This window comes from Xenopus laevis, chromosome 5L (assembly GCF_017654675.1).
Source record: "Xenopus laevis strain J_2021 chromosome 5L, Xenopus_laevis_v10.1, whole genome shotgun sequence".
Taxonomy (NCBI): Eukaryota; Metazoa; Chordata; class Amphibia; order Anura; family Pipidae; genus Xenopus; species Xenopus laevis.
In genome coordinates, this window is record NC_054379.1 from 59,652,351 (window position 1) to 59,680,039 (window position 27,689).

At 41.1% G+C, this 27,689-nt stretch overlaps 1 protein-coding gene across 5 annotated transcripts in view; it reads right to left on the minus strand.

Moving 5' to 3' along the window:
- kmo.L (kynurenine 3-monooxygenase (kynurenine 3-hydroxylase) L homeolog) overlaps positions 1 to 27,689 on the minus strand; it is a 70,705-nt gene that overhangs the window by 6,966 nt on the left and 36,050 nt on the right. For all 5 annotated transcript variants that reach the window (XM_041562796.1, XM_041562795.1, XM_041562794.1 and 2 more), the window contains one exon: positions 26,717 to 26,864. In XM_041562796.1, coding sequence (XP_041418730.1) covers positions 26,717 to 26,864 — 148 coding nt within the window. The remainder of the gene's footprint in view (positions 1 to 26,716; positions 26,865 to 27,689) is intronic.

Below are 27,689 nucleotides of genomic sequence, written 5' to 3' on the forward strand. Positions count from 1 at the left end.
GAATTTCAGAGAGAAGTTTTATGTAGGAGATTGCATAGAACTCTACAGAAAGTCACATACAGGTAGTAATCTTGTTGCAGGCAGGGAATCTGTGTGTGTGTGTAGGCTGTGTTTTTTTAGTGAATTACACTGACATCTTAATGTAACAAGGAGGCTCTGAGGGCAGAGAGCTGCAAATTGTCTTTCTAGCTCAAAACATATCTGCTTCCCAACAATCTTTTTTTTTATATTTGTTAGGGATGCACCGAATCCAGGATTCGGTTCGGGATTCGGCCTTTTTCAGCAGGATTCGGATTCAGCCGAATCCTTCTGCCTGGCCGAACCAAATGCGAATCCTAATTTGCATATGCAAATTAGCGGTGGGGAGGTAAATCGCATAACTTTTTGTCATAAAACAAGGAAGCAAAAAATGTTTCCCCCTTCCCACTCCTAATTTGAATATGCAAATTAGGATTCTGATTCGTATTCAGCCGAATCTTTCAAGAAGGATTCGGGAGTTCGGCCGAATCCAAAATAGTGGATTTAGTACATACCTAATATTTGTGCAATAAATTCGCTGTACAAGTGTATTGTGTTTCTTAATGTAAGTTGTAACCATGTGCTCTCTGCCTCCCAGGATGATATCAGTTATATTCTGCCTGGAAGGATGGTGTTGTCTCTATGAGCTTCCTGACAGGAGGGTGTCATCCTAATGCATGGTGTTCTCTATAAGTTTGGTTTTTTAACCCATTCCATTCTTATCATTGTAGTACTACTCCATTCTGCTTCTACTGTATATCCTCTGAATATCTTCCTCTCTGAGTCATTTTTGTCACCCATTCCACTTCTGTTAATCTGTCCACTTACCTTCTGATCTTCCCTCCCTCTACTCAGCTTTTTTATTTGCATAAAGTTTCTGCATCCATTTCCACCCTCTTGATAATTATTTTTATTTTATAGCTAAAACACCAAGGGCAATAGCACATGGGATGTTTTAAAGGGGTTCTTCACCTTTGAGTTAACTTTTAGTAGTATGTAAAGTGTGATATTCTGTGACTGGTTTAAATGTTTTATTATGTGTGGTTTTTGAGATATTTAGCTTTTTTGCAGTTCGCCAGTCTGCTAGTTCAGCAATCTGGTTTCTATGTGACAGTGTAAAAGTGTAAAAGTTGATGTTTTTTTTCCATTATTCCAAAATCTTTGCAGACTTGAAGGGGTAGCACAGTACAGTAACTGTAGAGCTGTAAATTAATGTTAGACAAGTTAAATGAAACCTAATACATAACATTTTTCCCCCATCAGAGGTGGGGAGACTAGGAGAGGATGAGGTAAACAATACTTATATCCCTAATAAACAATAATTTTTTCTGCACTTATGTGCAAAATGAGAGAGCTGCAGCAAGTGTCATTTTCTTAAAGAAATACAATCATTTCCTCCATCCAGAGTGCGGGCTTCATATGCAATAGGTGCCTTTTAAATGATAAAATAAGAAATGTTGTCACAACTTGAAAAGTACTGCAAAGTGGAGACCCCCATCGTAGGAGATGGTGTGTGTTGAGCAGTCTCTTTGGCCTCCCCTCTTATTTTAGTATGCAATACATAGTCGAAACTTAACAGTTTTCATAAAAAGTATAATTTGCATCAGTTGCAGATTTTGTTTTTTTATGGCAACCCCTTTAGGCTAATGACACACCATGCTGCTTTCCCACCTGCATAGAAACACAGGCTGAGAAAAAAACTGATCCAAGCTGATTCACTCATCACTGTAAGTGAAGTGCACAGTCAGGCAGGGAGTTGGCTTCTTATATCTTACTAGACATTAAGCCCGTTAAATTAACGGGCGTGACGGTCCGTGGGGCACATGCGCAGTAGCGCAATCCCACGGACACAGGGACTGGACGCAGAGACACTTCAACTTTATTATATAGGATATCTTATATATATAAGGAACTTCTTATATCAACTATTTCTCCACCTGCATTTCTACACAGGGTAAAATAGAAAATTCTGATCAGGAAAGAATGATCAAAATGTAACATAATAACAAAATAAGATAAGGTTGAAAAAAGATACACGTCCATCAAGTTCAACCTTTTAGTTTTTTTTAATATGCCTACTCAACTGCTAGTTGAGCCAGAGGAAGGCAAAAAATCTGAAGCCTCTCCAATTTGCCTCAGAGGGGGAAAAAAATCCTTCCTGACTCCAGAATGGCAATGGGACTAGTCCCTGGATCAACTTGTACTATGAGCTATCTCCCATAACCCTGTATTCCCTCACGTGCTAAAAAGCAGTCCAACCCCTTCTTAAAGCTATCTAATGTATCAGCCTGTACAACTGATTCAGGGAGAGAATTCCACATCACAGCTCTCACTGTAAAAAAAACCCTTCAGAATATTTAGGCGGAACCTCTTTTCTTCTAATCAGAATGGGTGACCTTGTGTCAGCTGAAAAGACCTACTGGTAAATAAAGCATTACAGAGATTATTATATGATCCTCATATGTTTATACGTAGTTATCATATCTCCCCTTAAGCGCCTCTTCTCCAGCGTGAACATCCCCAATTTGGCCAGTCTTTCCTCATAGCTAAGATTTTACATACCTTTTACCAGCTGAGTTACCCTTCTCTGTACCCTCTCTAATACAATAATGTCCTGTTTGAGTGACGGAGACCAAAACTGTACGGCATATTCTAGATGGGGCCTTACAAGTGCTCTATACGTGGAAGAATGACCCCTCTCCCGTGACTATATGCCCCTTTTAAAACAGCTCAAGACCTTATTTGCCCTTGATGCTGCTGACTGGCATTGCTTGCTACTGCCAAGTTTATCATCTACAAGGACTCCAAGGTCCTTTTCCATAATGGATTTGCCTAGTGCAGTCCCATTAAGGGTATAAGTGTCTTGGATATTTTTACATCCCAGGTGCATGACTTTACATTTATCAACATTGAATCTCATTTGCCACTTAGCTGCCAGTTTACATTACTGATAAGATGCATTACTTACAACACCCTCCCCTAAGTCATTAATGAACAAGTTAAATAAAAGTGGACCCAATACCGAGCCCTGAGGGACCCCACTAAGAACCTTACTCCAAGTAAAGAATGTACCATTAAAGGGGTTGTTCACCTTCCAAACACTTTTTTCAATTTAGTTGTTTTTAGATTGTTCCCTAGAAATAATGACTTTTTCCAATTACTTTCCATTATTTATTTTTTACGTTTTTTCCAAAATCTAAGTTTAAAGTTGAATGTTCGTGTCTGTGGTGTTTCAGTCTGACAGCTCAGTAATCCAGGTGCAGACTCTAAACTGTTACAATTTTGCAACATTTAGTTGATCCATTTCTCAGCAGCATCTCTGGAGTATTAGCAACAATTGTATCAAGTCTAACAGCTGCCTGTAATGAAACCCAGAGATTCTGCTCAGCAGGGACAAAGATAAGAAATGTATCAACTCAATGTATCAATTTAGAACAGTTTACAGGATCGGCGACCCCCCCTCCCAGAGCTGCTTCAGAAGGAGAGAAATGACACTTTATACTTCAATATTAGAAAAACCGTGACACATAGAAAATACAAAGTCATTGGAAAAAGTAGTTATTTCTGGTGATCTATCTGATAACAACTAGTTGTTTGAAGGTGAACAACCCCTTTAACAACCACCCTCTGTACCCGATCCTATAGGCAGTTTCCTATCCATGTGTAAACGACTTCATTAAGCCCAACAGACCTTAGTTTAGAAAGCAGTCGTTTGTGGGGCACGGTATCAAACGCTTTGGCAAAATCCAAATAGATCACATCTACTGCCCCCCCCAGTAGCATTTTTTCTTTTTTCATATTCATTCCTTTTTTTATCACGTTGCAGATTATGAACTCTTGTTTTTTGTGTGTCTACACAAATGAGGAACCAGTTAATGAAGGTTTCCTTCTTAATAGTCCCAATTCTAGTAATACAATTAATAATGCATGGTTCACATGAGGAAATTCAAAAGAGACTAGAACATGTTAAGATAAACAAAGGTCCGGGCCAGATTGTATTCATCCCAGGGTACTTAGTGAGCTTAGCTCTGTGATTGCCAAACCTCTTACCTTAATTTTTCAGGATTCATTGAGGTCTGGCATAGTGAGCGAGAGACTGGTGGATTGCTAATGTAGTGCCACTATTCAAAAAGGGATCCCGTTCTCAGTCTCAAAACTATAGGCCAGTTAGTCTGATGTCAGTGGTAGGAAAGCTTTTCAAAGGGTTAATAAAGGATAAGATACTGGACTTCATAGTAAATTATAATACTATGAGTTTGTGCCAGCACGGTTTTATGTATAATAGATCTTGCCAGACTTACTTAATTTCTTTTAATGAGAAGGTAAGCAGGGACCTCGATTCTGGGATGGAAGTGGATGTGATTTACTTAGACTTTGCTAAAGCATTTGATACAGTGCCACACAGAAGGTTACTGGTTAAATTAAGGAATGTTGGCCTGGAACATAGTATTTGTACCTGGATAAAGAACTGGCTAAAAGATAGACTACAAAGAGTGGTGGTAAATGAAACATTTTCTAAGTGGACTAGTGTTGTTAGTGGAGTACCACAGGGCTCTGTACTAGGTCCCTTGTTTTTCAACTTATTTATTAATGACCTGGAGGTGGGCATTGAAAGTACTGTTTCTATTTTTGCAGACGATACTAAATTTTGCAGAACTATAAGTTCCATGAAGGATGCTGCCACTTTGCAGAGTGATTTGTCTAAGTTGGAAAACTGGGCAGCGAACTGGAAAATGAGGTTCAATGTTGATAAATGTAAGGTTATGCACTTTGGCAAAAATAATATAAATACAAGTTGTACACTAAATGGCAGTGTGTTGAGAGTTTCCTTAAATGAGAAGCATCTAGGGTTTTTTGTAGATAACAAGTTGTCTAATTCCAGGCAGTGTCATTCTGTGGCTATTAAAGCAAATAAAGTTCTGTCTTGCATAAAAAAGAGCATTAACTCAAGGGATAAAACCATAATTATGCCTCTTTATAGGTCCCTGGTAAGGCCTCATCTGGAGTATGCAGTGCAGTTTTGGACTCCAGTCCTTAAGAGGGATATAAATGAGCTGGAGAGAGTGCAGAGACGTGCAATTAAACTGGTTAGAGGGAGGGAAGACTTAAATTATGAGGGTAGACTGTCAAGGTTGGGGTTGTTTTCTCTGGAACAAAGACACTCTATAAACAATATAGACTGACTGTAGACTGACTAGCTATGTACCTGCATAGCTTTAAACATGGAATAATATAACTGAATATGATGACACATTTTCCATATTACTTTAGGTACAACAGGCTGGACTTGAAGGAGTTGTGTGCTGAATGTAGTACAATGTTGGTAGTGCAACGCATCGTGGTTGGCTGCAGGCCAACGTGTAAAGCTCCAGCTACAAAAGCAGATCACTTTAAGGGCTATAGATTTAAGCATTAATCACTTTTTCAAAAAGTATTAAATATAGATTCCAATTTTGGGGAATATTTAATATAGAGTGGAACTAGAGCTTGCCACAGTCCCCCAGAGTTAAATTCTGCTGCTATTTATTTGTAAGGGGGTTTGGGGAGCATATTTATTAATGGGTAAAAGTAAGAGTTTACCCTTTGATAAATACACTTTGAAATATCCTATAGAAATTAATAGAAAGTTGTGGAATATAATTTCGGGGGATTTTGGAAGAGTTCTAGTTTCAATCTGATAAATATTCCCCAAAGGGACATTTCAAGTACTTACATATAGGGGCTGATTTATCAAGGGTCGAATTTCGAGTTTATGGGAGTTTGTAAAAACTCCCATTAACTGCCATAAACTTGAAATTTGAAAAAAAATGACCAATCAAAATTTATTTTAAAAAATGATTTTTTTTAAAAATGGTGAATAGGATCGATTCACAAACTTAAATTGAATTCTAATTGAATTTGATCAAATTTGATTCGAGTTTTTTCACCAAAAAAATAATTTTTTTGCAAAGAAAAATAATTTTATTTTTCCAAAAGTCCACCAAACAACTCCAAATTGATTGTAGGGGGTCCCTCATAGGCTAAAACACGAATTTGGTAAGTTTTAAATATTTGAATTCTTAAAGGGACAGTACATGATAAATTTTGAATTTGGATTTTTTTTTTTAAACTCAAATTAAACTTGAACTATTCCCTAGTCCAATTACACTAAAATAAACTGGAAATTCAAATTGAAAAATTCAGATAAAAGCTGACAGACCGAGTCGGCAGCTTATTGGCCCATGTGTGGGGCCATCTGACTGCCTATATTGCCTCCATTCTGATCTGATCGTTGGGCCCTAGGGCCCAACAATCAGATCAGCCCAATATCGCCCACCTCAATATGGGCTTATTGGGGAGAGATCCGCCAAACAAGCGGATCTCCCTGTGTATGGCCAAGTTAAATGGGACTTTTTTGTTTAGTGACTGTGGGAACTTACCACAACTGCTTCTTGCAGTCCTAAGCCATCAGCCCATCAGTGTACCTGGTGCCACACTACAGAGGTGTGTGATGGATTTGGAAACTGCCACATTTAGCTGCATTACTTTGGCCCCAAGGTCTACATAATATTTTATTTATTAATAATAATAATGAACACTGGAGGCCTACTTATGGTCCTGGTGCAGTGTTCAGTGATTACTGATATGATTGCATTATGGACAGTGCACTGAGGACTATCAGTTAAAAATAAAGTGTTCTAGTTTATATATAATATCAGTTCCTCATCTGACAATACATTATTTACCTGAAATCCATCACACATGTCATTTATGTCCAAAGAGTCTGTCGGTATAGCTTACTGACATAGAAAGACACCTTTCTACCAGCCAGCAAATAAAAAAACATATCTTCCTATTGGACCTAATAGGGACTATAGCCAGACCAGACAGTTCATTGGAACACCATCCTACCATGCAGCAGATAGGAATGGCACATTGCATCAGGTAGCACATAGAGATTACACCATCTGACAAGGCAGCTCATAGGAACACCATCCTACTAGACAGCACATAGGATTGAGACCATCCCATCAGGTAGCTTGTTGGAATGCTATCCAAACAGGCAGCTAAGAAGAACACCATTGCACTAGGCAGCTCGTGGGGATCTACTATGAAGCACATACAGATAACATCATCCCCCAAGGCAGCACATAGGGATGACACCATCTCACCAGACAACTCATAGGAATGTCATCCCACCAGGTAGCTCATAGAGGTGACACCATCTTATAAGGTAGCTCATAGGGATAACACCATCCCACCAAGCATTCACAGGAATGTCATCCCACCAGGCAGCTCATAAGAACACATCCCACAGGCATCTTATTGGAATACCACCCTACCAGGCAGCTAATAGGAACACAATCCTACCAGGCAGAACATGGGAAAAACACCATCCCACCAGGCAGGTCCTAGGAAAACCATCCCATCAGGCTGCTTATAGAGGTGGCATCACTAGTAGGAGATCCCTGGTGGGATGGTGTTCCTATGAACACCATCACACCATGCAGTTTATTAGAATATCATCCTACCAGGTAGCGCATAGGAACACCATCCTACCAGGCAGCATATAAAGAAGGCACATCCAACCAGGCAATACTGCAAGGCAGCACATAGAAATGGTGCCATCCCACTTGGCAGCTCATAGGAACACCATCCTACTAGGCATCTCATAAGAACACCATCCTACTAGGCAGCTCACAGAGACAACGCCATCCTACCAGGCAGCTCATAGGAAAACCATCCTACCAGGCAGTTTATAGTGACAACACCACTCTATCAGGTAGATCATAGGAAAAACATCCTACCAGGCAGCTCATAGTGATAACAACATCCTACTAGACAGCTCATAGTGACAACATCATCCTACCAGACAGCTCATAGTTACAACAACATCCTACCAGGCAGCTCACTGGAAAACCATCCTACCAGGCAGCTCATAGTGACAACAACATCCTATCAGGCAGCTCACTGGAAAATCATCACACCAGATAGATCATAGTGACAACACCATCCTACCAGGCAGCTCATTAGAACACCATTTACCAGGCAGCTCATGCTGGCAACAACATCCTGTCAGGCAGCTCATAGGAAAACAATCCTACCGGGCAGCTTATAGTTACAACAACTTCCTACCAGGCAGCTCAAATGAAAACCATCCTACCAGGCAGTTCATAATAACAACAACAACATCATAGTGACAACAACATCCTATCAGGCAGCTCATAGGAAAAACATCCTACCAGGCAACTCATAGTGACAACACCATCCTATCAGGCAGCTCATAGAAAAACCATCCTACCAGGCAGCTCATAGTGATAACAACATCCTACCAGCAGCTCATAGGAAAACCATCCTACCAGGCAGCTAAAAGAGACAACACCATCCTACCAGGCTGCTCACTGGAAAACCATTCTACCAGGCAGCTCATAGTGACAACAACATCCTATCAGGCAGCTCATAGGAAAACCAACCTACTAGGCAGTTCATAAAGACAACACCATGCTACCAATTATGCGTGGCTGAAAGATTGATGTAGGGAGGAGGGTTTTGAGTTTTTGGAGAACTGGGCTGATTTTTCAGTCGGCTACAGATGATGGGGCAGCTGTTTTGGGAGAGAAGATGGCTAGAGGGTTGGAGGAGGTGTGGGGGGGGAGGGTTCAGTAAAAGATTCAGTGGAAGACAGGTTAGATGAGATAGTGGGCAAAGAAAGGGAAAACGGGGGAGGAGATTTGGCTGGGGATACTGTTAAGGATAGGGAGAACCACATGTCATATGTTCAATATGGTACCAGTATTAAATGTATGTTTACAAATGCAAGAAGTCTGACTGGTAAAATAGGAGAGCTGGAGCTGCTGGTGTTGGAAGGAAAATATGATGTGATTGGTGTGGCCGAAACATGGCTGAATGAGTCGCATGACTGGGCAGTAAATATCAGTGGCTATACTTTGTTTCGGAGGGGTAGAGGCAATAGAAAAGGAGGAGGGGTATGTCTGTATGTTAGGCAGGATTTAAAAGCTCATATAAAGGAGGAGGTTATGTTAGAAAATGAGGGGGCAGAAGTCGTATGGGTGGAGTTCTTCACCAATTGTAAAGAATCCAGCAAATTAATCGTAGGAGTATGCTATAGACCCCCTAATGTAAGTGAGGAGGAAGAGACAATGCTCCTAATGCAAATAGAAAAGGCTGCTAGTTTAGGTAAAGTAATGATAATGGGGGATTTTAATTACCCAGATATTGACTGGAGCAATGGTACTGCTAGATCAGTTAATGGGAACAAGTTTATAAACTTATTGCACCACAATTTTTTAGCACAGTTTGTTGAGGAGCCTACCAGAAAAAATGCTATTCTTGATTTAGTGATCTCAAATGACCCAGAACTTATGGCAAATGTGCAAGTCATTGAACCCCTGGGTAATAGTGACCATAATGTTATATCTTTTAATGTCTGGTGCAAAAAACAAAAATATACTGGGGCAACAAAAACCATGAATTTTGGAAAAGCTAATTTTAGTGCCTTGAGGGCTGCCCTATAGAGCATGCATTGGGACATTAGGTTTTCAGCTAAAAACACAGAACAGAAATGGTTGTCCTTTAAAATGATATTAAATCATTACTGTTCTCAATTTATTCCCTTAAGGACTAAACGTAGAATCTCTAAGAATCATCCTGTGTGGCTTAATACAGAAGTAAAGAAGTTAATGGGAAAGAAGAGAAAGGCATTTTAAAACTACAAATCTGTAGGGACAGAAGCTGCATTTAATGAATATAAACACTGTAATAAATGTTGTAAATCAGCAATCCAGAAGGCTAAGAAAAGAAATGAAGAGTTAATTGTGGTGGAGGTGAAAACTAACCCTAAAAAGTTTTTTAAATATATTAATAGTAAAAAGATGCAGGTTGAGAGTGTTGCTCCATTAAATAATGGTACCAGTATGGTTGTAACAGATACAGATAAGGCAAATGTGTTAAATCAGTTCTTTTCTTCAGTGTATACAATAGAGGAGTCTGGGTTCACAGGCTCACTTAATAACTGCACGAATGGTTCAGCTCAATCTAGTCAGTGGCTGACTCAGGATATGATTCAAAAAGCTTTAATACAAATTAATTGATTAATCAGTAAACAAGGCTCCAGGGCCTGATGGCATAAACCCACGGGTTCTAAGAGAGCTTAGTTCAGTTTTAGACCAGCCCTTATTTCTGATTTTCTCAGATTCACTGTCATCTGGTATGGTGCCTATGGATTGGAGAAAAACTGATGTTATTCCAATATTTAAAAAGGGATTACGATCACAGCCTGGCAATTATAGGCCAGTAAGCTTGACATCTGTGGTAGGCAAATTATTTGAAGGCTTGTTAAGGGATCGCATTCAAAAAATTTTCCTAATGAATGGCATTATGAGCAATAATCAGCATGGCTTTATGAAGGATAGGTCATGTCAGACGAATTTGATTGCTTTTTATGATGTGGTAAGTAAGATTCTGGACAGTGGGGGGCAGTAGATGCGATCTATTTGGATTTTGCCAAAGAGTTTGATACTGTGCCCAACAAATGACTGCTTTCTAAACTAAGGTCTGTTGGGCTTAATGAAGGCGTTTGCACGTCGATAGGAAACTGGCTACAGGATCGGGTACAGAGGGTGGTTGTTAATGGCACATTCTCTACTTGGAGTAAGGTTCTTAGTGGGGTCCCCCAGGGCTCAGTATTGGGTCCACTTTTATTTAACTTGTTCATTAATGACTTAGGGGAGGGTGTTGTAAGTAATGTATCAGTGTTCGCAGATGACACAAAATTATCCAGCCCAATTAATTCCATCCAGGATGTGGCATCCTTGCAACATGATCTTGACAAACTGGCAATCTGGGCAGCTAAGTGCCAAATGAGATTCAATGTTGATAAATGTAAAGTCATGCACCTGGGATGTAAAAATATCCAAGACACTTATACCCTTAATGGGACTGCACTAGGCAAATCCATTATGGAAAAGGACCTTTGAGTCCTTGTAGATGATAAACTTGGCTGTAGCAAGCAATGCCAGTCGGCAGCATCAAGGGCAAATAAGGTCTTGAGCTGTATTAAAAGGGGCATAGAGTCAAGGGAGGAGGGGGTCATTCTTCCACTGTATAAAGCACTTGTAAGGCCCCATCTAGAATATGCCGTACAGTTTTGGTCTCCATCACCCAAACAGGACATTATTGTATTAGAGAGGGTACAGAGAAGGGCAACTAAGCTGGTAAAAGGTATTGAAAATCTATGAGGAAAGACTGGCCAAATTGGGGATGTTCACGCTGGAGAAGAGGCGCTTAAGGGGTGATATGATGACTATGTATAAATATATAAGGGGATCATATAATAATCTCTCTAATGCTTTATTTACCAGTAGGTCTTTCCATCTGACACAAGGTCACCCATTCCGATTAGAAGAAAAGAGGTTCCGCCTAAATATTCGGAAGGGTTTTTTTTACAGTGAGAGCTGTGAAGATGTGGAATTCTCTCCCTGAATCAGTTGTACAGGCTGATACATTAGATAGCTTTAAAGGGAATCTGTCGTCATTTAAAAAAATTTTTTTTTTTTGCATTTTTATAAAAAACACACATCCATAAACACTGTCTGGCAAATAAAATGTTAATTAACAAATCCATGCATAAATTATTTTAGTTTGTATTTTGTCATGGGGGCTTCCATTTCTGCTCATTACACATTCATCCTGTGCTGCTCTAACAGCAGGCACCGCATTACCTGTGTGCTTGGAGGCAGCCACTCTGTCATGAAAAGCTAGGTCGCACTACGACAGGAGAATCCAGCTGTACACTCCCCCTCCCCTCTCTGCCCATGCGTGTGATGTTTGTAGGAGAGAGGTCACATGGTTTGCAGGGAAGCAATTACTTTCACTTTCCTACGTCCTGCTCTACAGCTGCACTAGCAGCCCCTCCTCCCACAGACACTATCAAAGCGCCTGCCATTCTGTAAGTTTGTTCTTTGCATTCCTTTGGAGGGGGGAACTTTCTCTCCTTGCTGCCTTCCTAGTTAGTTTTACTGGTTACTAGATGAGGTAAAGGAGCTGTGAGTTACCTCTGCTATCCACCTCACACAGACCTTGCTCCTTTCCTGCCTGCAATACTTCTTTTTTCATTAACTACTTACTGCCTCCTTTCTCCTGAGCTATTTTAACGCTTCCTACACTTCATCTTAAGTTTTCCTGGTTTTTTAAGTATGTCCTCCTTATTTTATCCTTTTTTTCTATTCCCTGTCATCAGTCCTGGGAGTGTACTCCTGTGTTTCTGCCATTCATTTTTGTGTAAACAAATATAATAAACTATCTATATAAAATATTTTTTCCAGTGTCCAAAATGAATTGTGTGTGTGTATATATATATTTTTTTTAAACGTAAGTGGGGGCAGTGATCACAGGACTATCTTATTTCAGTCCTTCTGAAGTGGTGTCAGTGGGAGCTTATCTTGATTCCTGCCTATTGTTCAATTGACAGGCTCAGCAGACAAGGCTCTATTTACATTACAGCAGCTTGTAGGAGGGAGGGGTAATGACATCACTCCAACTTGCAGTGCAGCAGTAAAGTGTGACTGAAGTTTATCAGAGCACAAGTCACATGACCTGAGGGCAGCTGGGAAATGTCAAAATGTCTAGCCCCATAGCAAATTTTAAAATTAGATATAAAAAAATCAATTTCTTGTTTTGAAAAACGGATTTCAATGCAGGATTCTGCTGTAGTAGCACTATTAACTGATACATTTTGTAAAAAACATGTTTTTCCACGACAGTATCCCTTTAAGAAGGGGTTGGATAGCTTTTTAGCAAGTAAGGGAATACAGGGTTATGGGAAATAGCTCATAGTCCAAGTTGATCCAGGGACTAGTCCGATTGCCATTTTGGAGTCAGGAAGGAATTTTTCCCCCCTCTAAGGCAAATTGGAGAGGCTTCAGATGGGTTTTTTGCCTTCCTCTGGATCAACTGGCAGATAGGTAGTTAATAAAAAAATAAAAAAAGGTTGAACTCGATGGACATGTGTCTTTTTTCAACCTTACTTACTATTTTACTATGTTACCAGGCAGCTCACTGGAAATACCACCATCCCACCAGATAGCTCATAGTGACAACACCTTCCTACCAGGCAGCTCATAAGAACACCATTTACCAGGCAGCTCATTGTGACAATATCCTGTTAGGCAGCTCATAGGAAGCCCATCCTACCAGGCAGCTTATAGTGACAACGCCATCCTACCAGGCAGCTCAGGAAAACCAACCCACAAGGGAATGTATAGAACCAGGAAGCTCTCAGATTGCTGCATTCATTGTTCTACTTGCAACTGGCTTTAAAAGGCTAATCACTGATTGGTTGCTATAGGTAACTGCCCATGGGCAAATTTGCCCCAATATGCAGCTCTCTGCCTCAATGTCACATTAAAATGACAGTGTAATTCACTAAAAACACACACAGCCTACACACACAGATTCCCTGTCTGCACCCAGATTACCACCTGTATGTGACTTTCTCTAGAGTTCTGTGCAGTCTCCTACATAAACATTCTCTCTGAAATTCTGCTTCTGTGCAGGAATCCTCCACTTTCCTTCCAAACGTCAGCAGCCATGATACTCCAAAGCACCATGCCGCAAACCTTTCCTAAATTTGGCAATTCAAAAATCACCTCAAAATTTCCATCCTGCAGTATCGTATTTCCCACATACTATTAGGAATCAAGATAAATCACACCAAATATGAAAGCCTGGGATCCTCTGAACAGTTTGATGCCCAATATGTATAGATGTACCCAAGCACGTGGCATATAGGGGCCCCAAAATGAAGACCCCCATATGGTCTGTCATTTCAGGTACCTGCAAAATCAACACATTTACAGATTTTTGAGGGGCAAAGGTAGAAAAAAATACGTTCACTGCAGAAAACCATATATTTTTGCAAAGTTCATATTCCCCTGAATTCACAATATCTTTCTACTTCAAAGCACCAAGCCACAAACCATTCCTAAATTTGGCAATTTTGGTGACTTTTCCAAAAATCACCTCAAATTTTCCAGCTTGCAGCATTGTTTTTCCCACATGCTTTTAGGTATCAAGACAAATCACCCCAAATATCAAAGCCTGGGGTCCTCTGAACAGTTAGATGCCCAATATGTATAGGTTTACCTAAGCATAAGGCATATAGGGGCCCCAAAATGAAGACCCCCCATATGGTCTGTCATTTCAGGTACTGCAAAATCAAGACATTTACATAGTTTTTGAGGGGCAAAGGTAGAAAAAAGTATGTTCACTCCAGAAAACCATATTTTTTCGGAAAGTACACATTCCCATGAATCCAAATTGGGTATACATGTCTTTCTACTCAACAAGCCGCAAACCTTTCCTAAATTTGGCGATAAAGGCAGCAGTTTTTACATTTCTGAAAATCGCTAAAGAATATTGCAATTGGCCACATTTATCTCACCCAATTTCTTACATTAAATTGGAAAAACCCCTAAATATTGACACCAAGGGTCTACTGAACCGTTTGAGTCCCAATATGCATAGATATACCAAAGCAGCTGACATGTGTGAACCCCAAATGAAAATAGTGCATATTCATTTTCTCCGCTGCCGATTCGCTTTCTGTGAACAAAGGCTCCTGGCAGTTTATTATGTGACACAAGAGCACCTAACAGCACAAAGACCCCCCCCCCCAAAAAAAATATACATTCTGATGAATCAAAAATAGGTAATTATGTCTTTCTATTTCTAACTGGGGGTACTCCAAACTACCATACTGCAAAGCTACGCTAAATGCAGCGGTTTTTCTGACATTTCTGAAAATCGCTTAAAAATATTGCAATTGGTCACATTTATCACACCTAATTTCTTATATTCAATTGTAAAACACCATAAATATTGATGCCAAGGGTCTACTGAACAGTTTGATGCTCAATATGCACAGATATACCAAGAATGGATGCACCGAATCCACGATTTTGGATTCGGCCAAACCCTCGAATCCTTCATGAAAGATTCGGCCGAATACCGAACCGAATCAGAATCCTAATTTGCATATGCAAATTAGGGATGGGGGAAATTTTTTTTACTTCCTTGTTTTGTGACAAAAAGTCACACGATTTCCCTCCTCGTCCCTAATTTGTATATGCAAATTAGGACTCGGATTCGGTTTGGCCGGGAAGAAGGATTCAGCCGAATCCGAATCCTGCTGAATCCCGAACCGAATCCTGGATTTGGTGCATCCCTTACCAAGGCAGCTGGCATGGCATGTGGACTCCAAATCAAAATAGTGTATATGAATTTTCAACGCTGTAGATTCGCCTTCTGTGAACATGGACCCTTGACTTCATATTATGTGTCACAAGACTCTCCTAACAGCAAACACCCCCCAAAACCATATATTTTTGGAAAGTACACATTCTGACGAATCCAACAAAGTTAAAGACGTCTTTCTACACCAAACTACCAAACTGCAAAGCTTTTCTAAATGTAGAGGTTTTTACAACATTTCTGAAAATCGCCTAAAAATGTTGCAGTTTGCCACATTTATCTCTCACAATGTTTTACATACAAAGAAAAATCACCCTAAATAGTGACGTCAGAGGTCTACTGAATAGTATGATGCCCAATATGAATAGATTTACCAAAGTATGTGGTATGTACAGACCCCAAATGAAAACTGTGCATATGAATTTTCACTCAGCTGCTGAAAAGAGAGTCCCAACTGTGCATATCTGTTGTAAGACCCCCAAACTGTAAAAAGACCCCCAGAAAACCATATATTTTTAGAAAGCACATATTCTGGTGGATCAAACTAAGTAAAATATATCTTTTTATACCAAAGCACCAAACAGCAAAACTATACTAAAGATACATAAGGAACAATAATGCAGGGATAAAATTTGCAATAAAATCACAAAAATTGTGTAAATCAATGAAATAACAAAATAACTGATCCGACTGCATAATTAGTGGCAAAATCGATTAGCCAATAGTCACGCTGCCTAAATAACCAGTTTTTAGGCAAGAGATAACGGTACAATGAATAAGTAAAAAAAAAAAGACCTTTTTGTGAGTTTTTGTGTATACATGTTTGTGCACTTCTAAAAGTTGTTAGTGTGTGTAAATATATGTAAATAAGTGTGCAAAAGGGAGCAAGTGTGCTAAAATAAAAAATAAAAAAATAGCAATCTTTACTAATGTATGTAAGTACATGTAAGTGTGTAAAAAAAAACATGCACTTACAGTTTTTGTTGCAGGAGGATCGCTGGCATCGCTGGAGGGCCTTGAAGATCCATCATGCAGAGCTGTTGCATGGCAGGAAGTGAGTGGGCGGGTGTACATCATGGTGGAGGTAAGGAGCATGGCGCGTCCGCTACTTTGAAGTCGGACCTGTGACGATCGCATCGCAGATCCGACTTGACAGGGGGCTGTCATCCCTCCTGATGCTCTGCAGAGGCGGGAAAAGCCACTGATGCAGAGAGAAGGGCTCAGCTGCTAAAAATGTACAGTGTACGTGCTTGGCAACCAGAGCCCTGAACCGCCAGCATGTACGCCGTACGTGCTTGGCGGTTAAAGGGTTAAAAGATAATATAAAGGGAGGAGGTGATGTAAGAAAATGAAAGAGAGGAAGTATTATGGGTTGAGCTCTTCACCAATTGTAAAGAGTCCAGCAAATTAATTGTATGCTATTGACCCCCTAATGTAAGTAAGGAGGCTAATAGAAAAGGCTGCTAGTTTGGGGAAAGAAATTATATTGGGAGATTTTAATTACCAAGATATTGACTGGAGCAACAGTACTGCCAGGTCAGTCAATGGGAAGTTTATAAACTTGCTGCATGACAATTTTATGGCACAGGTTGTTGAGGGGCCAACCAGAAAAATGCAAATATGGACCTACTGATCTCTAATGACCCAGAACGTATAGGAAATGTGCAAGTGATTGAACCCATGGGTAATAGTGACCATAATGTTATACATATCATTTCATGTCTGGTGCAAAAAACTAATAAACACTGGGGCAACATAGAGGCAGGGCAGGCAATTACTTTCACTTTCCATTCAGCATTTAGTAGATGTCACTGCACTCCCCACATTCCCCAGTTCTCTTAACAATTTAATTGTGTAGCCAGTGCATGGGGATGGACATCAGGTCCCACAACACAAACAAGATTCTGAGATGACACAAGGCCTGCCACAAAATGGCTCCTGCCTGCTTGTTATAATATCAGTTCCCAGACTGATGGAAACAAGATCCAAATAATTTATATAGTGTAAGTAAAGTTCATTTTGCTCGACTAACATGATAAAATAGGATTTGAAATAATTTTTTTGGGTGACAGGTCCCCTTTAAGAAGTAAATGTAGAAGCACTAAAAATCACCCTATATGGCTTAATATAGAAGTAAAGACGTTAATAGGAAAGAAGAGAAAGGCATTTAAAAAGTACAAGTCTGTTGGAACAGAAGCTGCATTTAATGAATATAAACACTATAATAAATGTTGTAAAACAGCAATCTGGAAGGCAAAGAAAGGAAATGAGGAGCACATTGAGGCCGAGGCTAAGACTAACCCCAAAACATTTTTTAAGTATATTAATAGTAAAAAGATGCAGGTTGAGAGTGTTGCTCCTTTAAATAATGGTACCAGTATGTTTGTAACAGATACAGAAAAGGCAAATGTGCAAAATCAGTTCTTAAATGTAGAGGAATCAGGGTTCCCAGGCTCACTTCATAGCTGTACTGATGGCTCAGCTCAGTCTAGTCAGTGGCTGACTCAGGTATATGATATGATTCATAAAGCTTTAAGAAAATTATGTAAAAAAGGTGCCAGATGGCATAGATGGCATACACCCCGGGTTCTAGAAGAGCTTAGCTCAGTTTTAGACGGCCCCTATTTCTGTTGATTGGAGAAATGCTGATGTCATTCCAATATTTAAAAAGGGATTACATCTCAGCCTGTCAATTATAGGCCAGTACATTTGGTATCTGTGGTGGGCAAATTATTTGAAGGCTTGTTAAGGGATCACATTCAAAGTTTTGTCCTAGTGAATGGCATTATGAGCAGCAATCAGCATAGCTTTATGAAGGATATGTCATGTCAGACAAATTTGATTGCTTTTTATGATGAGGTACTGTAAGTAAGATGCTGGACAGTGGATGAGCAGTAGATGTGATCTATCTTGATTTTGCCAAAGTGTTTTATACCATGCCCCACAAACAACTGCTTTATAAACGAACGTCTGTTGGGCTTAATGAAGTTGTTTGCACATGGATAAAAAACTGGCTACAGGATCGGGCACAGAGGGTTGTTGTTAATGGTACATTCTCCACTTTGAGTAAGGTTCTTAGCGGGGTCCCTCAGGGCTCAGTATGGGGTCCACTTTTATTTAACTTGTTTGTTAATGACTTAGGGGAGGGTATTGTAAGTAATGTATCAGTGTTTGCAGAGGACACAAAACTATCTAGCCAAATTAATTCCATCCAGGATGTGGCATCCTTACAACAGGATCTTGACAAACTGGCAATCTGAGCACAAAGGTCTGTCCCAGGGAAATAAGGCACACCAGAGTAAGCTTATTTATGCAAGTTCTGTGTCCTGATGATGACTGGACTTTGACCAGTCTTTTTGAATGATCCCCACTGAAATTAATCTATATTTGTTCATTTTGTGTGTCATATCTAGAGATGTCGCGAACTGTTCGCCGGCGAACTTGTTCGCGCGAACATCGGGTGTTCGCGCTCGCCGGAAGTTCGCGAACGTCGCGCGACGTTCGCCATTTTGGGTTCGCCATTGTTGGCGCTTTTTTTTGCCCTCTCACCCCAGACCAGCAGGTACATGGCAGCCAATCAGGAAGCTCTCCCCTGGACCACTCCCCTTCCCTATAAAAACCGAAGCCCTGCAGCGTTTTTTCACTCTGCCTGTGTGTGCTGAAGAGATAGTGTAGGGAGAGAGCTGCTGCCTGTTAGTGATTTCAGGGACAGTTGAAAGTTTGCTGGCTAGTAATCGTTTTGATACTGCTCTGTTATTGGAGGGACAGAAGTCTGCAGGGGTTTGAGGGACATTTAAGCTTAGGTAGCTTTGCTGGCTAGTAATCTACCTTCTACTGCAGTGCTCTGTATGTAGCTGCAGTGGGCAGCTGTCCTGCTTCTGATCTCATCTGCTGACTGCTGCAATAACAGTAGTCCTTGTAAGGACTGCTTTTATTTATTTTTTTGTTGTTTTACTACTACTACTACTACTACTACTATAAGAGCCCAGTGCTATTAGTCTAGCAGTGTTGGGGAGTGGGACTGGTGTGCTAATCTGCTGCTCCTAGTAGTTCAGCAGCACCAACTTTAATTTTTTTTTTTAATATTCATTTTTTTTTATTTTACTTTTTTTTATTTTACTACCGCTGTAGTAGTGTATAAGTTGACCTTTTAGGCATTATTTGCCCTGTAGGCATTATTTGCACACTGTTTTCTTCAACCCGCCATCGAGCTGTGTGACCTTGTTCACATTCTGTCTAAATATCCATAATATTACCGTCTCCAGAAAAAACACCGGAGTCACTTTTTTCAAGCAGCCATAATATATTTTACGTAATCCGTATCCACCGCTGTAGTAGTGTATACGTTGGCCTTGTAGGCATTATTTGCACACTGTTTTCTTCAACCCGCCATCGAGCTGTGTGACCTTGTTCACATTCTGTCTAAATATCCATAATATTACCGTCTCCAGAAAAAACACCGGAGTCACTTTTTTCAAGCAGCCATAATATATTTTACGTAATCCGTATCCACCGCTGTAGTAGTGTATACGTTGGCCTTGTAGGCATTATTTGCACACTGTTTTCTTCAACCCGCCATCGAGCTGTGTGACCTTGTTCACATTCTGTCTAAATATCCATAATATTACCGTCTCCAGAAAAAACACCGGAGTCACTTTTTTCAAGCAGCATTCATATATTTTACGTAATCCGTATCCACCGCTGTAGTAGTGTATACGTTGGCCTTGTAGGCATTATTTGCACACTGTTTTCTTCAACCCGCCATCGAGCTGTGTGTCCTTGTTCACATTCTGTCTAAATATCCATAATATTACCGTCTCCAGAAAAAACACCGGAGTCACTTTTTTCAAGCAGCATTCATATATTTTACGTAATCCGTATCCACCGCTGTAGTAGTGTATACGTTGGCCTTGTAGGCATTATTTGCACACTGTTTTCTTCAACCCGCCATCGAGCTGTGTGACCTTGTTCACATTCTGTCTAAATATCCATAATATTACCGTCTCCAGAAAAAACACCGGAGTCACTTTTTTCAAGCAGCATTCATATATTTTACGTAATCCGTATCCACCGCTGTAGTAGTGTATACGTTGACCTTGTAGGCATTATTTGCACACTGTTTTCTTCAACCCGCCATCGAGCTGTGTGAGCTTGTTCACATTTTGTCTAAATATTGATAATATTATCGTCTCTAGAAAAACCACTTGAGTTACTTTTTTCAAGCAGCATTCATATATTTTACGTAATCCGTATCCACCGCTGTAGTAGTGTATACGTTGGCCTTGTAGGCATTATTTGCACACTGTTTTCTTCAACCCGCCATCGAGCTGTGTGAGCTTGTTCACATTTTGTCTAAATATTGATAATATTATCGTCTCTAGAAAAACCACTTGAGTTACTTTTTTTCACGCAGCATTCATATATTTTACGTAATCCGTATCCACCGCTGTAGTAGTGTATACGTTGACCTTGTAGGCATTATTTGCACACTGTTTTCTTCAACCCGCCATCGAGCTGTGTGAGCTTGTTCACATTTTGTCTAAATATTGATAATATTATCGTCTCTAGAAAAACCACTTGAGTTACTTTTTTTCAAGCAGCATTCATATATTTTACGTAATCCGTATCCACCGCTGTAGTAGTGTATACGTTGACCTTGTAGGCATTATTTGCACACTGTTTTCTTCAACCCGCCATCGAGCTGTGTGAGCTTGTTCACATTTTGTCTAAATATTGATAATATTATCGTCTCTAGAAAAACCACTTGAGTTACTTTTTTTCAAGCAGCATTCATATATTTTACGTAATCCGTATCCACCGCTGTAGTAGTGTATACGTTGACCTTGTAGGCATTATTTGCACACTGTTTTCTTCAACCCGCCATCGAGCTGTGTGAGCTTGTTCACATTTTGTCTAAATATTGATAATATTATCGTCTCTAGAAAAACCACTTGAGTTACTTTTTTTCAAGCAGCATTCATATATTTTACGTAATCCGTATCCACCGCTGTAGTAGTGTATACGTTGACCTTGTAGGCATTATTTGCACAGTGTTTTCTTCAACCCGCCATCTAGCTGTGTGTATTATCGTTTCCAGAAAAACCAACTGAGTTTTTGTTGTTGTTGTTGTTTTTTTAAAAATAATGCCAGGCAAAGGCAGGCCGCCACGCAGAGGCCGTGCTAGGGGCCGTGCTGCTATGCAATCCTGTGGCCCTAGCAAATTGCCCAGTTTTAAAAAGCCAATGACCCTGAACTCCCAAAATGCTGAAGAGGTAGTTGACTGGCTTACACAGCACACCCCATCCTCTACCGTTTCTAACTTTACCACAACATCCTCCTCATCCTCCACTGCTATGGCCACCCCACGTAACACTTCCTCCACCACCGGTGCCCCTTCTTCACTGGGGTCAGAGGAGTTATTTTCCAATGAGTTTCTTGAACTGAGTAATGCGCAACCATTATTGCCAGAAGAAGATGAAGGAGATGAGGACCTTACACCAGATTTAATTCTGGCAGAGAACACGATAGAGATGGACATAATGAGTGATGAGGAGGAGGTCCCCGCTGCTGCTTCCTTCTGTGATGTGTCAGAAGAAATTGATGCATCTGAGGAGAATGATGATGAGGAGATTGATGTTTTGTGGGTGCCTAGTAGAAGAGAGCAAGAGGAGGGTAGTTCAGATGGAGAGACGGAGAGTCAGAGAGGCAGTAGGAGAATAAGACTTAGAAGAAGCAGGGAGGACAGCCCGCAGGGATCAGTAGGGCAACAACATGTATCGGCACCTGTGTTCAGCCGGCCAACGCACCCGCCATTGCCGCCAATACCGCCAACTCCGCCAACTTCTACTGTTACCGCCAGATCGCACACTTCCAAAAAGTCAGCAGTGTGGGATTTTTTTAATGTGTGTGCCTCTGACAAAAGCATTGTAATTTGCAATGAGTGCAGTCAGAAACTGAGCCTTGGTAAGCCCAACAGCCACATAGGTACAACTTCTATGCGAAGGCACATGAGCGGCAAGCACAAAGCACTTTGGGAGCAACACCTCAAAGGCAACAGGCAAACTAAAAGCCACACTCCTTCTGGTCCAGCATCTTACTGCTCTACCTCTGCTCTCCTTGACCCGTCTGAACCACCCTCCACTCCGCCTTCCACCTTGACCACCTGTTCCCATTCCCAGTCATCTGCCACCAGCCAAGTTTCTGTGAAGGCCATGTTTGAGCGTAAGAAGCCAATGTCTGACTGTCACCCCCTTGCCCGGCGTCTGACAGCTGGCTTGTCTGCACTCTTAGCCCGCCAGCTTTTACCATACCAGCTGGTGGACTCTGAGGCCTTCCGCAAATTTGTAGCAATTGGGACACCGCAGTGGAAGGTACCCAGCCGCAATTTTTTTTCTAAAAAGGGAATACCACACCTGTACCAACATGTGCAGAGCCAAGTTACCGCATCTCTGTCACTTAGTGTTGGGCCAAAGGTCCATATGACTACTGACGCATGGTCCTCCAAGCATGGTCAGGGCAGGTATGTCACCTACACTGCCCACTGGGTGAACTTGGTAATGGCTGGGAAGCAGGGAATGGGTAGCTCAACAACAACAGTGGAGTTGGTGTCACCGCCACGGATTGCACGCGGTTCTGCCACCACCTCTACTCCTCCATCGCTCTCTACCTCGTCTTCTTCTTCTTCTTACTCTGCTGCTGGGTCCTCCTTCTCCTCCTCCACACCTGTGCACCCCCAGCTCCCCCTAGGCTATTCGACGTGCCAGGTACGCCGTTGTCACGCTGTCTTGGGGATGACGTGCCTGGAAAGCAAAAACCATACCGGATCTGTACTCCTGTCATCTCTGCAGTCACAGGCCGATCGGTGGCTGACCCCACACCAACTGCAGATCGGAAAAGTGGTGTGTGACAATGGAAGCAATCTGTTGGCAGCGTTGAGACTAGGCAATTTAACACATGTGCCCTGCATGGCACATGTGTTAAATTTAATAGTCCAACGTTTTGTCTCCAAGTACCCAGGATTCCAGGACGTTCTCACCCAGTCCAGAAAGGTGTCGGCCCATTTCAGGCGTTCCTACACAGCCATGGCACGCCTTGCTGACATTCAGCAGCGCTACAACATGCCAGTCAGGCATTTGATTTCTGACAGCCAGACTCGCTGGAATTCAACGCTCCTTATGTTGGAACGTCTGCTGCAACAACAAAGGGCCGTCAACGAGTACCTTTTTGAACTGGGTGGTAGGACTGGATCTGCACAGCTGGGGATTTTTTTCCCCCGTTACTGGGTGCTTATGCGCGATGCCTGCAGGCTCATGCGACCTTTTGAAGAGGTGACAAATATGGTCAGTCGCACCGAAGGCACCATCAGCGACCTAATACCCTTCGCTTTATTCCTGGAGCGTGCCGTGCGACGAGTGACAGATGAGGCTGTAGACCAGCGTGACGAGGAGCTGGAAGCGCACGATTTCTGGTCGGAATCACCAGAACGAACCCAGGCACCTGCTGCAACGCAGGGAGAGGTGCCAGAAGTGGAGTCAGAGGAGGAAGGTGGCTTTGTGGAGGAGGAGGAGGAGGACCAACAGGAGCAGGCTTCCCAGGGGGCTAGTGGTGACCTTTTGGGGACCCCTGGTCTTGTACGTGGCTGGGGGGAGGAGACCGTGGATGATGCAGTCCTTGATAATGAGGAAGCGGAGATGGATAGCTCTGCATCCAACCTTGTGAGAATGGGGTCTTTCATGCTGTCATGCCTGTTGAAGGACCCCCGTATCAAGAGGCTTAAGGAGAAGGACCTGTACTGGGTCGCAACGCTACTAGACCCTTGGTACAAGCATAAAGTGTCAGAAATGTTACCAACATACCACAAGTCCGAAAAGATGCGGCATTTACAAACCAGCCTGCAAAACATGTTGTACAATGCTTTTAAGGGTGATGTCACTTCAGGAACTCATCAACATTCCAGGGGCAGAGGTGCCAGTAATCCTGCCACGAGCACACCTGCAAGGACAAAGCCCTTTGGCCAGTCTGTAACGTCAGACATGCAAATGTTTTTCTGTCCAAGGCAGCGCCACAACCCTTCTGGATCCACCCTCAAAGAACGCCTCGACCGGCAGGTAGCGGACTACCTGGCATTAACTGCAGATATCGACACTCTGAGGAGCGATGAACCCCTGGACTACTGGGTGCGCAGGCTTGATCTGTGGCCAGAGCTGTCACAATTTGCCATGAACCTCTTGTCTTGCCCAGCCTCAAGTGTGCTCTCAGAAAGGACCTTCAGTGCAGCAGGAGGGATTGTAACTGAGAAGAGAACTCGCCTAGGTCACAAAAGTGTCGATTACCTGACCTTTATTAAAATGAATGAGGGGTGGATCTCGGAGGGTTACTGCACGCCGGAAGACTTGTTCTGACTTCTATGCAGCTGTCCTTCTCTTCAAGCCTCATGACTCCACACACAGCTGTCCTTTAGCGTCCTCCTCCTCCCTCCGCCACCGTTACAAACTAGGGTGCAAACCCTACTGGTTTAATTTTTTCTGGCCTCTGTGCTTCAGTGGCTGCAACCAAAAAAACTGGGCAAACAATGTCTACAAGGTCAACGTATGGCAAAAAATGACTATTTTCAGCATTTATATGGCATATTTTTTCTGGCAACTGTGCTTCAGTGGCTGCAACCAAAAAAATGCATATTTTCTGCATTTATATGGCATAATTTTTCTGGCCTCTGTGCTTCAGTGGCTGCGTCCAAAAAAATGCATATTTTCTGCATTTATATGGCATAATTTTTCTGGCCTCTGTGCTTCAGTGGCTGCAACCAAAAAAATGCATATTTTCTGCATTTATATGGCATAATTTTTCTGGCCTCTGTGCTTCAGTGGCTGCAACCAAAAAAAATTATATTTTCAGCATTTATATGGCATAATTTTTCTGTCAACTGTGCTTCAGTGGCTGCAACCAAAAAAATTTATATTTTCAGCATTTATATGGCATAATTTTTCTGGCCTCTGTGCTTCAGTGGCTGCAACCAAAAAAATTTATATTTTCAGCATTTATATGGCATAATTTTTCTGGCAACTGTGCTTCAGTGGCTGCGACCAAAAAAATGACTATTTTCAGCATTTATATGGCATATTTTTTCTGGCCTCTGTGCTTCAGTGGCTGCGGCCAAAAAAACTGGGCAAACAATGCCTACAAGGTCAACGACGTTGACCTTGTAGGCATTGTTTGCCCAGTTTTTTTGGCCGCAGCCACTGAAGCACAGAGGCCAGAAAAAATATGCCATATAAATGCTGAAAATAGTCATTTTTTGCCATACGTTGACTCAACGTATATGGCAAAAAATGACTATTTTCAGCATTTATATGGCATATTTTTTCTGGCAACTGTGCTTCAGTGGCTGCGACCAAAAAAATGCATATTTTCTGCATTTATATGGCATAATTTTTCTGGCCTCTGTGCTTCAGTGGCTGCAACCAAAAAAATTTATATTTTCAGCATTTATATGGCATAATTTTTCTGTCAACTGTGCTTCAGTGGCTGCGACCAAAAAAATGCATATTTTCTGCATTTATATGGCATAATTTTTCTGGCCTCTGTGCTTCAGTGGCTGCAACCAAAAAAATTTATATTTTCAGCATTTATATGGCATAATTTTTCTGGCAACTGTGCTTCAGTGGCTGCGTCCAAAAAAACTGGGCAAACAATGTCTACAAGGTCAACGTATGGCGAAAAATGACTATTTTCAGCATTTATATGGCATATTTTTTCTGGCAACTGTGCTTCAGTGGCTGCGTCCAAAAAAACTGGGCAAACAATGCCTACAAGGTCAACGTATGGCAGTTGTTTAAAGAGAACAGTAGATTACTAGCCAGCAAAGCTACCTAAGCTAAAATGTCCCTCAAATCCCTGCAGACTTCTGTCCCTCCAATACAGAGCAGTATCAAGCAGATTACTAGCCAGCAAGCTTACTATCATCTGTCCCTGAAATCACTAACAGCTCTCCCCCTACACTATCTCTTCCAAGCACACACAGGCAGATTTTTCAGATACATTTTTGCCCTTGATCCCCCTCTGGCATGCCACTGTCCAGGTCGTTGCACCCTTTAAACAACTTTAAAATCATTTTTCTGGCCAGAAATGTCTTTTCTAGATGTTAAAGTTCGCCTTCCCATTGAAGTCTATGGGGTTCGCGAACCGTTCGCGAACCGCTCGCATTTTTGCGCAAGTTCGCGAATATGTTCGCGAACTTTTTTTCCGACGTTCGCTACATCCCTAGTCATATCATCATAACATCAAAAAAATCTTACATTATATGATGACGATTGTTAGAGTAGCTTCAATTATTGAAAAACCATAGAGTAAACATTTCATTATTTAGTTGTTACTTAGTTCATTAGAAACTGCAATTAGCATAAACAGTAAAACTCTTATTTATACTCTTATGTCATTTGGTATTACTCACTGCATTCATTCCTTGCCCATAGAATGGTACAACTGCATGTGCTGCATCTCCCATTATAACACATTTATGGTCAATGCAAAATGAGGAACACTTTACAGAAATCATTGCTTGTGGTGGCAGCAGAAAGAAGTCTTCTGTCAATTTTTTTCTAAGAAAAATATAAAAGCATTGTGAGGACAATTGCATTCACATATTTCTAGTCAGGTCAGATATCGCTACTGTACTGTTTTAGGGCTACATGGTTGTAAAGGTGTATACATGGTATGCATCAACTCACAATGTAGTTACAAACATTAAAGGGGTAGTTCAACTTTATATTTACTTAATTAGTATAGTAGTAAAGTAGTGATATTCTGAGACAATGTGCAATTGGCCTTAACCTGAAGTATTATGTTTAGCTCTCTAGGTTAAAATTGAAATTCCAGCAGCTATCTGATTGCTAGGGGAGATTGGAGAAAAATGAAAGACAAGTAATATAAAGTAATAATAACTATAAAATTGTAGGCTCACAGAGCAATCTTGTTGTTTGGCTACTGCAGTCAGTGACCCCCATTAGAAGTCTGGAAAGATGTAAAGGAGAAAGGCAAACAATTCAAAAACTATTTAAAAAAATGACAATTGATTGAAAGGTTGCTAATAATAAAACATTTTGTAACATACTAAAATGTAATTTAGTGAACTATCCCTTTGTATAACGTTTAAGATATGATGGCCCATTAAAAGTATGATCAGAAGAATTACTGCTCATAAAGTTTAATCACCTAAACTGAACAAATAAATGGTCAGGCAAAATCCACCAACCACAAAATTTTTGCGTAAACTGCCTTCATATTGAGTAACACAGGGTCTTCCAAAGCAAGCTACAAGGCTAGATTTATTTAAAGTGGTCCTTATATTTAATGAAGCCAACTGCATTGATATACAGGTAAGGGAACCATTATCTAGAAACCCATTATCCAGAATGCTCTGAATT